This window comes from Amblyomma mixtum, chromosome 5 (assembly GCF_055824585.1).
Source record: "Amblyomma mixtum isolate Tamu chromosome 5, ASM5582458v1, whole genome shotgun sequence".
Classification (NCBI taxonomy): domain Eukaryota; kingdom Metazoa; phylum Arthropoda; class Arachnida; order Ixodida; family Ixodidae; genus Amblyomma; species Amblyomma mixtum.
In genome coordinates, this window is record NC_143016.1 from 136254407 (window position 1) to 136269555 (window position 15149).

General features: G+C 44.3%; 1 protein-coding gene across 1 annotated transcript in view; it reads right to left on the minus strand.

Moving 5' to 3' along the window:
- Window positions 1–15149, minus strand: part of LOC149343879 (phospholipid-transporting ATPase ABCA3-like) — a 115787-nt gene that overhangs the window by 22217 nt on the left and 78421 nt on the right. The window contains exons 16-20 of the mRNA XM_089547089.1: window positions 14781–14956; window positions 11563–11586; window positions 11134–11275; window positions 2855–3161; window positions 1036–1161 (exon numbers count right to left, since the gene is read on the minus strand). Of these exons, the coding sequence (XP_089403215.1) occupies window positions 1036–1161; window positions 2855–3161; window positions 11134–11275; window positions 11563–11586; window positions 14781–14956 (775 nt within the window). The remainder of the gene's footprint in view (window positions 1–1035; window positions 1162–2854; window positions 3162–11133; window positions 11276–11562; window positions 11587–14780; window positions 14957–15149) is intronic.

A 15149-nucleotide genomic window follows, 5' to 3' on the forward strand; every position in this document is an offset into this window, starting at 1 on the left:
CTGGTGGATAATCGTGAAGAAAAACAGTGTGAACTATGTGGGACACACAGTAGAGAAAGACGCCAGAAGCAAATTGCAAGTCAGCGCTTGTGGTGTCCTCTTTCTCTTGGGTGTGTCCCGCCTAGTTTGCGCTTTTTTTCATAGTGTATATAACTTACCTTTTTCTTTGCGAGATAAATTATCACTATTGTTACTCTAAAGTCTGGCGCCGTTATTACTTATTACTTTTGAGCCAATATTATGATGTTATTGATATTTTCACGTGGCGGCCAGCCGAAGAATGAGGCGGGGTGAACGATGAACTGGAGATGATTTAATGGCCGCTGGCCTAGCGCTAGCTCTACGTCCCACGCCATTGCGAGCTTCGTCTGCTTCGGCACAATGTGCGAATTAAACATATGGTTCTGAATGCCAAAATTAAAAAAAAAACTAAATTTAGGCAGTGTGCCTGTTGAGAAAACCTGATGGCACAATCTGCTCGAATTGAAGCATATTTTATGTGTTCATCCGGTGGCAAGCAGAGGGTTCTCCATCGAGTCTTCATTTAGGAGGCAACTACTTAAGGCCTAGCAAATTCTATTGCTTCATGCGAGGCCAAGTATTTCCTCATCATAAATTCTGAGGCACTACGAAGCGCTTTGTGCCATCCACTCTGCAAGACAGCTTTCAGCGCGCAGCTGGATCGAATGCTTAGCATGCATTAAGTAACACCATTTCTGTTTGCGGTGTTGCTAATTCACTTTAGCTTGAGAATTCACTGATCCTAACGAACTAGAAAGGTAAACTGCGACTATTTTCTCTAGGACAAAGGTAAATATTGTTTACATAAGGTTTCGACACCGCATACAAGCAGTACAAAACATGTCATGACTACAGGCTGCATCCATTGGTTGAAAATATTTTTTACGCACTCATGCCGACAGAAAGTCGCCGTTGGCACCAACGTGTGAAAAACGGGTCAGGGCACAGCATGCCCGAGGAGTGCAGTGAACCAGTGCCTGGCTGCTGTTGTAATTCATGCGGAGGCGTTCTCACCTCCGAAGAAGAAGAACAGGGCGGTAAGCGTGAAGGCGGCCGCAGGACTCTTGGAGAACGACGCGATGAGGTAGGCAGTGCAGATGCCGACCACCGAGAAGGCCAGCACCACGGCTAGTATGGCTGCTGGAAGGTGTTGAGCGAAGCTCCATTGCCCTATTGAATTTATCACTTGCTTTTAAGCAATTCAATATTACCGAGTTTGCAGCTCCAGATGAAAAGTACCTATGTGCCGCTATTTCTGAAAACAGTCTAGTGATTTGGCCGCAGTTTACACCAACAATACATTATTGAAACGGCAAGCGGCTATAATTCCTGCCATAGCTTAGTTTCGTGTTTTTTTTTTTTTTTGAAGTACATTTTCAAGTGAACAAGGAAAGGAGGAAGCTCAGGGTTCTTGTCAACGTTTCGACAACAGGACTTTTTCCTCTAGAAGTCAAGCCCTCTTGTCGAAATGTTGGCTACCACCTAGAGGCTCCCCCCCCCTTAGTCACATTTTGATTATTAAAAAGTATGTAAATCTACGAGGCGAATTTCATTTCGTCAGTTACAACTGGCGAATAGAAAAGAAGAATAAAAATGAAAAATGTTCAGTGCTCAAAACATTAAAAAGCTGAGTAAAGCTATATGATAACGGGTGGCCGCTAGTGTATTTCTTTTTTAATTTCGTATATGCTTTCGTGGACAAAGTTCGCGCTAATTTTCTGTTCTAAAATACTCAAGTACATTAAAAAGCTTACATAATGAAATCAGCAAAGTTTAGGAAAAGATATCAACAATATGTAAGACACTACGTAAACATAGACATAGGAAGGCGTACTAAAGAAATGTCGCTCTGTGAATTCGTTCTCACTCTCCGGCAAGGTGTTGAATTTCGGGTCGTTAAATTCTTTCTGAGCAAAAAGCATTGAAGTTACTAGAGAATTAGAATGTGTGCTCGTAATTTTGGCTTTCATTGTTTAATTTTCTCATGAAAACTATCAAGCTTCAAGAAACAAGTCCTAATAGCATTATATGCAGGGGTATGGTGCCACATGTAGAGTTTAACGTACCGATCGATATAGGTAGAGGCTTCTGTATCAATTTCGACCATCTGAGGCTATTAACATGCACTGACATGCAGCAGTACATGGGAGCCTTGTGTTTTCCATCCCTCGAAGCATGGGCTCAGCACTCAAGTGCTGTAACCACTGATGCATTGAGGCGGGTTCGATAGGTGACGCTCTCCAAAAGATAAGTAAGCAACATAATAACTTAGGATCGTCCAAAAGTTTCCAACATTCATTCGAGAAACGCGCAGTTGTTGACGCACACAGGATCCATAGCGCGTATTTTACAAGTGCAGGAGGCGTGTCTTGGCTAGAAGGAATTTCAATTTTTTAGAACGCTTTGTTAACCACATAACCTTCCTTGACAAGTACACATGTACTATATTACGCTTTGGTAATTTGTAGTAAGTAATAGCAAGTATTTGTTATGAACGTATCAGTATAGCATATAGAAATGCAACGTGTAGAAAATATTGCGTTCGTGCTGACCCGCCCCACGGTAGGTTGGGCTGAACTATGCTGAGAGACGGGAAGAAAATAATGAAAACAAGTTTTCATTGTTATATTTTCACCTCATATCTTTCGCTTCTATTAGATTTTAGTGTACAGTTCTCATCGCCATTGATTACATTTATCTTTCTTTCAGGTAAATTATGTATTCCGCCTACAGTCCGGAGCAACTGATTGTGTTCCCTCGCCTCCGCGCTCAGTTGAGGTGATTTTGCGCGCTACCCCCAAAGTCCCGTAGTTAGGGACACAGTCATGCATACCATTTGTCTCGGCCGCAAGGTCGTACTGTGTATTGAGCATAGTTCCAACAAGGCTCCAGGCCAGTGCGTAGGTGGAGAGGTCGAAGGCGAGGTTGGCCGCCCACATGAGCGCAGGGGACACGCCGGCCATGAGTTGGAGAGCGAGCACGCCGCCGACGCGTTCTGCGCACGGCTGCAGCGCCAGGGGAGCGACGGACATGGCCACGGCCAGGGGCACGAACACGGCGCGCACGAACATGGGCAGGACGACGGCCAGCGCATCCCTCCGGGCAGCCTTGGAGAAGTCGAGCAATGGACCCACGATGCTCTGGACGCCCGGAAGACTCGTTAAAAAACAGTGTGCGGACTATGCCACTCGAGTCAGCACGCATGGTTGTGGCAGACTGAGCTTGGAAAACAGGGACAGTAAGATGGAGCCTAACGAGGTACGCTAACCTCGCCCTACCCCAGTGTTGCGGGGGAAGTCATAAATTACAGCGGGCACTCAAAAAAACAATAAAATAAATCCTACCTAGTCCACAGAATTGGTTCGGAACATACACCATTGTTATATTTTTGGAAGCACCACTGCACTTTACCCCGAAAGCTATTTAATGTATTTGCGAAAAGCAACCCGGCTCCATGGCTTGCTTGTATTAATTTAATTCATTGTATTTATTTTTATCTGCTGCTAACATCATCTTAATTGCTGCAGGAGGGAAATACAGGGTTTATAACATGATTGAAATAAATACATTAGTCGAGAAGTATTTTAAATGACAAGCAACAACATAAGCAGCAAGCAACAACATTGAGTGGGCTAGGAGACAGCCAAAGCGGCAGCATGCTGATTCGCTTCTTATTCTTCACGCTGTTCTGCGCCTGCCTCGCTGGTGCCTTCCGCGGGACTACAGCGGCGCCTTGTTTCCTTGCGCTACGGACTTGAGCTCCATCGCCATCACCAATCCTCCACGTGGATGACCTCTGTGCGAGCGTGGACTGCCCTATCTTTCTTGCAAAAGACAGCACGGGTGTGCACTCCACCGCGCAACCTGGCGGAGCATCTCCCTTCGCCGATGTCATGTTCTATCTACCGGTCATCTTAAAGCCAAGTTCTGTGACGTCACCCACAGATCGTATAAAAGCAATGCTTACACAGCTGACTACCAGTGGGCCAGGAGACAGCGAAAGCGGCAGCATGCTGATCCGATTCTTATTCTTCACGCAGGTACGTTTTCTTAAATACGCACGTTGCGTCCGCTCTGATGACAGATTTTTGATGCTGTTTCCTCGCCCACGCAATCGCGGTTTTCGTTATGTGTGTGTATCGTTGTATTCACAGCTTGTTTACTGCATTGCTAGTGTTCTCTTAAGCGGAGATGTGGAAACTAATCCTGGACCCTGTCAGAGTAATCCCAGTTCAAAACCAAGCACACGTTCTACACCTTCTTCCGCTAATGCTCAAGTAGCAAGCACTGATGACGCTTGCTCCACTTCCAATCAGCCAGCTATTAATGAAATGCTTGCCGAATTGCTTGCGGGCCAGAGAAAAATGGCCGAAGATATTGCAGATGTAAAACGTTTCCAGAAGAGAGTGAACTCTCGTTTTGAGGCACTTGAATCACGAGTCTCTGCTCTTGAGTCAAACCCACCAACCTCGAACGGTGACGCAAGCGACGGGACCGTGCAACGCCAGTTGGATTCGTTGTCTGAGGTTGTTAGCAAGCTTGTTTCAAGAAATGATGAGCTGCAAAACCGTTCTCGCAGAAACAATCTTATATTTCACAGTCTTGCTGAAGAAGATGATAAAACTAACAAAGCTCTGTTCATTGCGGTGACTGAGGTATTCATCGTTAACCTTCAGTTGGATTGTCCTAAAATAGAAAGGTATCATCGGCTAGGTAGAAAGCAGAAAGGGCGCCCTCGTCCTGTCGTCGATAAGCTACTTGACTTTCGGGAAAAAACTCAAGCGCTAAAAACGCTCAAAGGCTCGAAAATTCAGGCATTAGCTTATCGGAGGATTTCTCTGCTCACGTTCGATTGATCCGGAAAAAAATATGGGATGTAACGCAATCTTATCGTGACAGTTGCTCGAAGGTTCATTTGCGTTATGACCACGTGTTTATTGATAGCGTGCGGTACAACTGGGATGATGTTGAGAAAAGTTTTGTCAAAGATTCGAAATCAACGCCCCTGGACACTGCTCCTGCTAATGCTACAGCTGCAAAGCCATACGCAGAGTCTGACTGACGGGACACCGCCGCGAACCTTCGTGTTCTGAACATTAATGCAGGAAGTTTAGTAAACAAACTTTCCAATTTTATCCCCTTAATCCTCACTCATTCACCTGATGTCATTGTGGTCACCGAAACGTGGCTACATGATGGTATAATTAACTCTGAGATAACTCGTCCAGGTTTCGTTCTAATTAGGGCGGACAGGCTGCATGAGAAAGGAGGCGGTGTCGCTCTCTTCATTAACTCTAGTCTGAAATTTGTTGAAATTTCTGTCGCTGTCGAAATAGAGTCGACTTGGTGCAAACACTACGTAGGTAACAAATCATTTGTTATCGGTTCGGTGTATCGACCACCAAGCACTTCCGTAGACCACGTGCTTTCTTTAAGTAACTTCTTGCATTCTGATCATATCACCAATCAAAATATAATTATCCTAGAAGACTTCAATCTTCCCGGAATTCAATGGCATACATTATCCATTACTGGTCCCGACATTGCAATAAGTAATGAACTTGTCAATTTTTCTTTGTCATTTGGATTAAAACAGGTAGTTGATAAGTTCACGAGGTCTTCGGCAATACTGGATCTGGTGTTTTTAAGCTCTTCTCTTTTGGCGACGAATTTTACATGCGAAGTCGTCGAGGGGATATCTGATCACAATGCTGTTCTTGTTTCGATCCCATGTTCTATTCCTTCCTCAAAACTAACTTATTCAACATTTCCGGATTTCAGTAGAGCCGACGACGTGACTATCCTGGATTTATTAAGTGACTGTAAGACAGTTGGGGTTTGCTGCCTCAGCGACTAGCGCTGCCGAAGGAGAGGAAGAAGACAGAAGACGAAGCTGACGAAGCTCGGGTCCGCGCTTGCGAACGCCGGCCTGCTGAGCAGCACTGCTGGGACAAGGACTGCGGCCGTCCACACTAACTGTGCGAGTTTCCACAATACACTTGGTGGAGGTGCTGCTTGTTCTCCCCGTGGATCTACGCCACGATGCCCAGGCTACCAGGCTCTACCACGACGTCCGACACCTCGGTGCAACCTGCCCAGCCTGTCACCTGTTCCGGTGTCGTCCGTCAGCGCGACCCGACGATAATTTAGCGGCACTGACGACACCGATGTAGAAGATTGGCTGGCCTCCTACGAACGCTGAGCGCATACAACAAGTAGGATGACGTCGTTAAGCTCACGAACGTCATCTTCTACTTGACCGACGTCGCCAACTTGTGGTTCCGCAACCACGAGGCCGATTTTACCACCTGGGCGGCTCTCAATACCAGCCTGACTGACGTCTTCGGCCGCCCCGCTGTCCGAAAACTTCGTGCCGAACAACGTTTGAGCAGTCGTGCCCAGCAGAATGGCGAGAATTTCACCAGCTACATCGAGGACGTTGTTGACTTGTGTAAGCGGCTCAATCCATCTATGAGCGAGGCTGACAAAATCAAACACATTCTTAAAGGGATTGAGGACGACGCATTTCAAATGCTGGTGTCTAAAGATCCTCAAACCGTCTCAGACGTCGTCTCATTGTGTCAGAGCTACGACGAGCTCCGAAAACAGCGTCATGTCACCCGGCGTGTCATTTGCCCGGACGACAACCTTTCGAGCTTGACGGTAGGCGGTCCTGCTAACGATCAGCCGACCCTTCTTCAGCACATCAAGCAGTTTGTGCGAGAGGAGGTCGCCCGTCATTTGAACAGTCTCAACACCTTAGCATATCAGGTGACGTGAATTTCCTGGTAACATTTTTCGAAAACATTGTGAAGGTCTGTATTCAGCGTTTTGTTCCATTAAAAACTTAAAAGCAAAACCACACTATGCCCTGGATAAGAAGAGACAAACTCTATCTTTCTCGTCGTGTTGCCAGACTACGCGTTTCCAAGCGCAATGGCAACCCTGCACTTTTGCAACAGTTCAGCGACGCTAAAGACTATCTCCCTGTGAAAGTTCACTCGGAAAAGATTTTTACTACAGAAATTCTTTGCCGCAATTAATGAAGCACAATCCCCGCATATTTTGGGCATCCATATTGCCACACAGCACTAGCTAGTCCCAATACCTTCATTTTTGATGATAAGCCTTTCTGTGACTCGTTGGTTATAGCTACTAGTTTCAACAAATATTTTCAGTCGGTATTTACAAGAGATAACCTTGAAATTATTACTTTTCCTAGCAACTCTCTATGTTCTGTCGATGATGTCTTAATGAGCGTCGAAGTTCTGAACCTAATTCTGAACATAAATGTGAAAAAAATTAGTGGTCCTGATTATATCCCTAATGTATTTCTGCACCGTTACTCTCTTTGGACCAGCCGCTATTTGACTACCATCTTCCAGAAATCGCTATCATCCGCAACCGTCCCCGTAGCCTGGAAGCTTGCAAAAATCATTCCCCTGTTTGAAGCTGGCAGCACCCAAATCTTGTCCAATTATCGCCCCATTTCGTTAACCTCACACTCATGCAAATTACTAGAACATATCATTCACAAGCACATTACAGAATTTCTTGAAGCGAAAAATATTTTGTGCAAATTTCAGCATGGGTTTCGGCGCGGGCTCAGTACCATTTCACAACTTGTCGAATTCACGCACAACATTGCTAGTTACCTCGACACCGGCTCACAAATTGACGCTTTATTTATTGACCTATCTGAAGCTTTCGGCACCGTTCTACACAGCAAACTTCTTTGTAAACTTAATTCAATACTCAAAAACCCGTTACTGGTGGACTGGATATCATGCTTTCTTTCTAATCGTACACAGTATGTTTCTTTCAACTCCTGTTCATCTGAAACTGTTAATTTATCATCCGGCGTACCACAAGGATCCGTGCTCGGGCCACTGTTATTCTTATTATACATTAGTGATTTGCCAGAAAATATTATTTTTGAAATTCGGTTGTATGCAGATGATTGTGTGATATAAAGCTCAATTAACACCCATAAGGATCACGAGCAACTAAATCAGTCATCTGTGTCATTCTGGTCATTGTGCGAAACATGGCAGATGCAAATAAAGTTTCGTAAATCTGTATGCATGTCATTCTGTAATCGCACAATGTTATCTTTTTACACCTGCCCATTCAAAGATAACTCTCTGAATCAAGTGTCCGAGTACAAATATTTAGGTCTTCTTTTTTCTTCTAACTTGTCTTGGTCAAAGCATATTAACACAATATCCAATAATGCAATGCGGAGGCTCGGGTATCTAAAACGTACACTTTATGTTGCCCCCCAAGAAACTAAATTGGTAACATACACTGCTTTAATTCGTCCACTTTTGTAGTACGGGTCAATAATCTGGAATCCTCATAAACAGTCCTATATCAGTAAGCTCGAATCCGTCCAAAGGAAAGAAGTATGGTTTATTTGTCGACGGTATGACAGAAATTTTTCACCTTCATCCACTCTTCCTGCCATAGGCCTTTCTCTCCTTTGTACTTGCCACGACAATGAGTGTTTAAAATATTTTCATGACATTGTTAATTCATGCCGCTTTGCTTCATTGTCTGAGTATTTACAATTATCAACACCTTCATTTACAAGCAGCTACCACCCAATGAATGTAACGCCCATTCACACGCGCACTGATGTGTTCAAATTTTGTTTTTTTTTCCCTCGTGTTATCGAACGATGGAATTCTTTGCCCGGTGATATATGCTCCCTGGAACCAAACCTATTTTCAACGTTGTTACAAATCTGTAATTAGTCTGCTGAATTACTGTTCTGTATTTTAATGGTGTTCACTTCTGAATATGTTGTCCCTCTCTGCCTTTTCTTTTTTATCCTTCCTCCTACTTCTGCAATAGCCCCATCGGGGCTGCAGTATATGTAAATAAATAAATAAATATAGTGAAACACTTATGTCACCCCTCAAGCTTAAAATTTCTTTAAGAAATCTCTGTAACCTCTGTAAAGGAAGCTTTGTACTCACCTTTCAGGACCTTTTTTGTCGTTAGCAAAGCCATAAGGGCTCCACTATACTACTGAGAAGCAAACCCTCCAGCGTCGTTACCTTTAGCAAAACAGCATATGCGTCTCACCCCTTCACTGGCCGAGAGGGCAAATTCGCGAGCATTCTATCCTCTCGCTGTCTTTCAGGAAAGTGCTGGCGCGTATACTGTAAACCACAAATACGTTCTCCGGCTATGGGGGAAGTGTTTGGAACTGTCAACTGTTTCTTGGTAGTGTGCTAAGGATTGCTAATATTTGTACGGACGGTGTGACCATGGACAGGTCAGGAAAAATCTGCTGCGCAGATTGAATCTTTCTCTCTTCCAAGCTCAGCATATTTCGCCACAATGAACACACTTTCCAGTCTTCAGCGAAGCTTACTCTTCGGTTAGAATAATGCATCTATGCTGGCAGTTATTATAATCCGGGACACATCAATCGTATTAGTTCATTTATGAGGCGCCTCCCGCAATGTACTCTACCTCGTTTTGACACTAACTTTGGAAAATGTTCATAGACCCCTCGAACTCTTATTTAAAGAGAAAGTCAGGGTAAATATAAGTTGGTCTGCACAAACAGATTACCCAATTGCAATGAAAACAATGGTGGTTCCAATGTATGCACAGCATTTATAGAGAATTAGGATAAAAATGATCTACTGGTGTCCTTCATTTTCGTCCCCTGGTTACTTTAATTCTCACAGACCCTTTAAGTCAGTGCTTATTACTTGCATCATAAACTTGCCCGTTTAATGTCTCGACATTCCTCGCTGGCTGTTCACTTCGTCTCTTCTAAAACTTGTGCAGAAAATTCGGCTGCGTTCGGCACCTAATTCCCGTTTTAGGTTAGCCCACAGGTCTGTACGGACGCCTCAGCTTCTTGGTCAGCTTGAGTCGTCGATTCTCAAGGAATCGTCGATTGTCAGGGCCAGGTTCTGAGAACTTATTCAAGAATAGCACTGAAATATATAGCTCGCACACTTGCTGCACAAAGCTGACAATGGCGAAATTGTATAGCTGTGTCCGGTATGCCGAGCGTTGAGAAATTTTGCATTTATTCTACAGTCTAAAACATATATTTTCTGGACCTGAAGAATGTTAAACAGCTATTGATGGGATTTAGAGATCGTTTTAATTCCTGTGTACAAATTATCACTAACGTGTCGCTCGTGGATGTACGCAAGACAAAAGCTACGTAACAGATACCGCCCTTCGTTGTTCGAGGTAGTGGTGAGCATGTTCAAATCGGCTCTGGGGCGGAGCAAAAGTTTAAATGCGGAAATGATGGCTTAATCTTTTTTTTTTTTAAATTAGGCGAGTCTCTGCAAGCACTGCACTGAAAAGTTAGGCAGCAGTTCAATTTTTCCGAACCAAGCTTCACGTAGCAAAAGCTGCATATGCATGATTAATCATGGTTTGTCTCTGGTACATCTTTTATTGTTTCTTAATTCCCCCCACCACAGCACAGCCGCTTATTCATCTTCATTCATTGGCTTGATGGAGACAAAGACTGTTCGATGGTGAGTAAAATAGTTAGCCACCGTTTCGTTCTTCGACACTCCGAAATTAGAAGTGCGAGTTTCTCGTTGGTAGGCCAAGTCAGTTGTGGTCCCCCACAGCGTAGGCTGACTATTAGGATTCAAGGCTAGATGAAATCCAAACTTTTGGTTGAATGTCAAAGTTCAAGAAAACAGTTCAAGGTTAAATGTTAATCATGATGAAGTTAGCGCCAAAAACGAGGACCAAAGTAGGAGAAGAGACACAACTCGAGCGCTTTTGGCACTAACTTCATCATGGATAAGATTCAACTAGCCCAACTTTCCACCTTACTTCAAATGTTAAGGTCAAGGTCAAAGGCGGTCCGCTCAGTGGACCACACGTGGTTAAGTATACGTGCATAGCAATGACTAGCAATGACATTTCTCAAAGTCGTTTCAACGTCATTCGGAGGCTCACGGCGAAATGCGTCCCAGCTATTGTAGTGTAGCTTTCGCCACAAAAATGCCGCACGTAAACAAATACATTAACATGACTAGGGCTTAGCTGCCCACACAATAACCATTGTCGTCGGGTCTAAATGGCTGTCCCAGCAAAAAGCGCTAGGGAGCTCACCTCTTCTTCCTTGTAGAGGCGCACCTTCATTGCGATGGTGGCACTCGCATCTCCGGACAGATGGCGCAGTACGGCGGTGTGCATAGCGTTCAAGGCGATAACGCCGCTTAGCACAGCGTTAGGGTTCCACCAGGCCTCAAGTCTGAAGGGAGGAGATGCAAAAGATCAATGGGGGCACCCTGCAAGCGCTGGATGAGTACTATCTGACTGCACTACGTTCGCACTATACTTCCAGCATTTAGCAATTAGGTGTTATTTTACCTCTGTGCGCGTAGACTTCAGCCCTGGTTTTGGCAATGCTTACAACTGAACAGCCATTTGATAACTAAAATTCGTCTTAGATTGCCAAGCATAAAAACACGATTTTTCGTTTTCCTCAAAATTCACTAGTGCTGTAAGTGTTCGTATATATGTGATGGACGTACTTACCTCAGTGACGTAGAGTCTTCATTGCTAAAAAATTGAAACGAAATAGAAACACTGTTATGCTAAAATTCTTTCGAGTTATAGTAAGCTTGAACACGGCGTCATGTCGCGACAAATTGCAAGGTTGCGCATGGCTCACAAATTATTTACTTTGAAAGAGAGAATCCATTTGACAGATGACGCACAGCATATGATGATATTTGAGATATGCTCGCTCTGAATATATTCGGCTATGGGTGAGTTTCCCCAAAACGACTAAAAAAATTGCTGAGAGTACAGAGCTGAAAACAGAAAGGCTTTCAGCAAGAAACTCTCAGACAGGGCGAACGTGAGTGGCTACACAAATCTGCCTAATTATTTGGTGAGTCAACTCAATTTCATTCTTCAACTTTTGAATCACTAAATCTGGAGTTCGAAACCACTAATAAGTTAATGCGATATCTGTTTTACGGAACGCAAAGGAAGCTTTTCTCTAAAGCCTTTCAGTGCGAGGAAATGCGGAAAATTTTCCGGAAAAAGCCAAAACTCAGAGCATGGGGCGCTCAGGAAGCTCGGTGGTAATGCAGCCTTCACTGAAAAAGCTTTCCCAAGTCCGCGGCGCCAGATTCGAACTGTTTTCTCCATTGAATCAAGGCATGAATACTCTTCTGCTGCGTTGCTCTTAAAAATATCGACTCTGCAGTTGGGAACGACTGTCGTTCTGGTTGCATCAAGCGGCTAAGAAATAATTTGAGCGCCATTTAAACTGCGCCTTTAAGGACGCGACGTGGAAGCGCTAATACACAGGTTTAACATACCGTGTACAGTGTCACCGTCACCACTGCACCGGGAGCCCGCCCACCGCCAGTGCACACGCGTTTATTTGTCTCGATGCAGCAGGCGAGCGCAGGCGCCGGTTACTCGGCGCCATCTGGCTCCACAAGGCGACGGACGGAAGCACACTAACGGCGCGCAGGTTTCCGCTACTTCGGGAACGGCTACGGTAACATGGTTCACGGTATGCTAAAGGTGCCTAATGGGTCCCGTCAGCGGTTCCTCTTGCCCACGCCGACACAGGCACCGCTTCCCCTTTCACAATAACGATCATTAGGTAAAAATGCACCCCGAAATACATTAAAAAAGCACCGCTAAAACCAAGCCTTATGAACGTGTTCGCGTGGCCTAGCGGTGGCGTGTGGTACTCGCAGTTGAAGGATCAAATGTTCGATTCCCGTCTAATAACCCAATTTACTTGCAACACGCTTCATTTCATCTATATACTTAGATGTCCTAATGATTATTATCGCCTTTTGGGGCGTTCTAATCAACAGCTTTCTAATGTTTTAATCCGTTTTCAAATCCGCAGCTCCCCTTATAACGTCCCCACTTTTTCTACCAATCAGTATTTTTCGCTCACAAATACACAACACCATCACCCCATTTTTTGCATGCCCGGAGCCCGACGCTATCACATAAAAGAATGTGCACGACGTGACACACCTTCACAGGCAGTTCGAATCAGGCGCCAGTGTCGCAGCAACACGTCGCCAGTGAAAATTCCGTTTGTACAGAGCGTCCTGCGCACCTAAGGCGCTCAGTTTTCGTGCAATGCTTCTCAAGCATTGCACGAAAACCCCCGCGTGGTACAGCTTTCTAGAAATACTTTTTCTTGATTTCGAAAAGTGGTATCGTAACTTGTTCAAGGCTTCGAACTTCCCATTGGCCCTAATCACCACAATGAGTCCGCTTAGAATTTAATGAATTCTATTTAACTCTTTCTTTCCTTACCGCGCCTATTCGAATGGTTCAATTTCAACGACGGCGCGACATAGTCCATTCTGCGCAATCCAGTCCACTTCGCGAAAAATAACACCGTTTCGTATGCTGCAGAAGAACTATGCGGAAGTTTCGGATCCAGTCTTTGACCATATGAGGGACCATTTATAATTTGTCAATGCGGGGCAATTATGGCAAGAATGGCGTCCTCTTCTCACACCAACTATGCTGAGAAAAGGCCGAGCTATTTCAATTGCGCAGCACTCGCCATTCGTCCGATTTTATTTCAGACAGCGCTGAGTGCTCAAGTAAGCTGGGATTATCGGCAGGTTCCAGTCTGTAACTTTCATTTTTGCTGTTGCCGAAAAGATTAACTGCGTGCCGAGCTTCATTAAAGGTGCCGAGCACATTTTAAATGAATCTGTCGCAGAAGCAGTGAAGCAGATTGACTCTTCCCTAAAGCGGCCGGGGTCGACTTTGCCACTGAACTGCGGAGGAGCCGAAAGTGCTACATGAAAACATCTCATTTTTGTTTTCTTTACTGACCATAAATCTTAGGATCAAGAGTTCTGGTAATTTAGGTGCTAATTTTTGAAAAAGAAATGCATAAAACGTACAATCTAGACATGCATTCTTGTATTTCATGACTGAATAAATGTATAACTAGTTATTCTTGCGTCTCTAATTTTGGCAATCAATGATTTTTTTTCCCTTTGAGCAATGCGTACGGAGTTTTTTCTCTGTGGCGTTAAAAAGAGCGCTCTATAAGTTGCGGTGTAATGTGTTGGAATAAAGGAAAAAGGTTAAATTTGTAGGTAATTTTTCAGCGAACACCACCCTATCGAATGCCGGTTTGTCCGCGGCAAACAAAGAGGTAATTAGCTATCTATTAGGATGATTTTCACAATAATGGACGTCTGTCATGTCACACAGTCTGTTACTGCGAAGGTCTTGGTTTCTATTTCGAACTGTACATTTTTGAAAAGTTTTCAAAACCTTTCCCCAAACTAATTTATGATTCCTGCACATCGAGCCGCAGATAGATCTCACAGCAGGTACGAATGGCTCGATTGATTCAAGGGTTATTTTAAAAAACTGCCGTACAAAGTATAAACCCCCGCGCGAGGTAAACTAAACACCTCTTTCTGGTCATATTTTGCTCGGGAGGCACAGCCAGCTCAGAGAACAAATAAGAAACTCCGTTTACTTTTCCTTTGTCTTCGCTAAATTACAAGGTGTATGTCTTTTGTAACGCATGCGTCCGAGAAATCAGTCACCGCAGAATGTGTCTCTTTTATACACCGCAGAGGTCATTACATCATACACCTTTCCATGTTATTTAAGATTAAATATCTATAATGCCTTTAAAATATTAATTTATAAACTGCGTTCAGCCTTCGGATATTTCGTACCGACTGGAGCAGAAACCTGCAGAACTGGAATTGTTTGCTTAAAAAACAGCTTACTCTTCCTGGCGGAACACGCCTCCGAACACGAAACTCTTGACGTAGTCGATGAAGTTGCCGGAACCAATGGCAAGTAGCGTCTCCTCGGCCGAAGCGACGCTCACTATTCTGCTCACGGTGCCTTGTGAAACTGGACCGAAGTACTTCCGCACGAAGCTCTCAGATGCGTTGTCGACCTGGAAAGTTTAACTTCGTTTATACGCATCCCTTCTCAGATGCCACAGACAGAGCTGTATCTACGATGAGCTTCGAGGTGTATTCAGGAGGAGTATCTACAATTTCTCATCATATATTAGAAGAGGACATATACTGCTGGGTCACCAGATATTCTGTATCACTGTTCGCTATAGCACGTAGTGTCAGACCGAA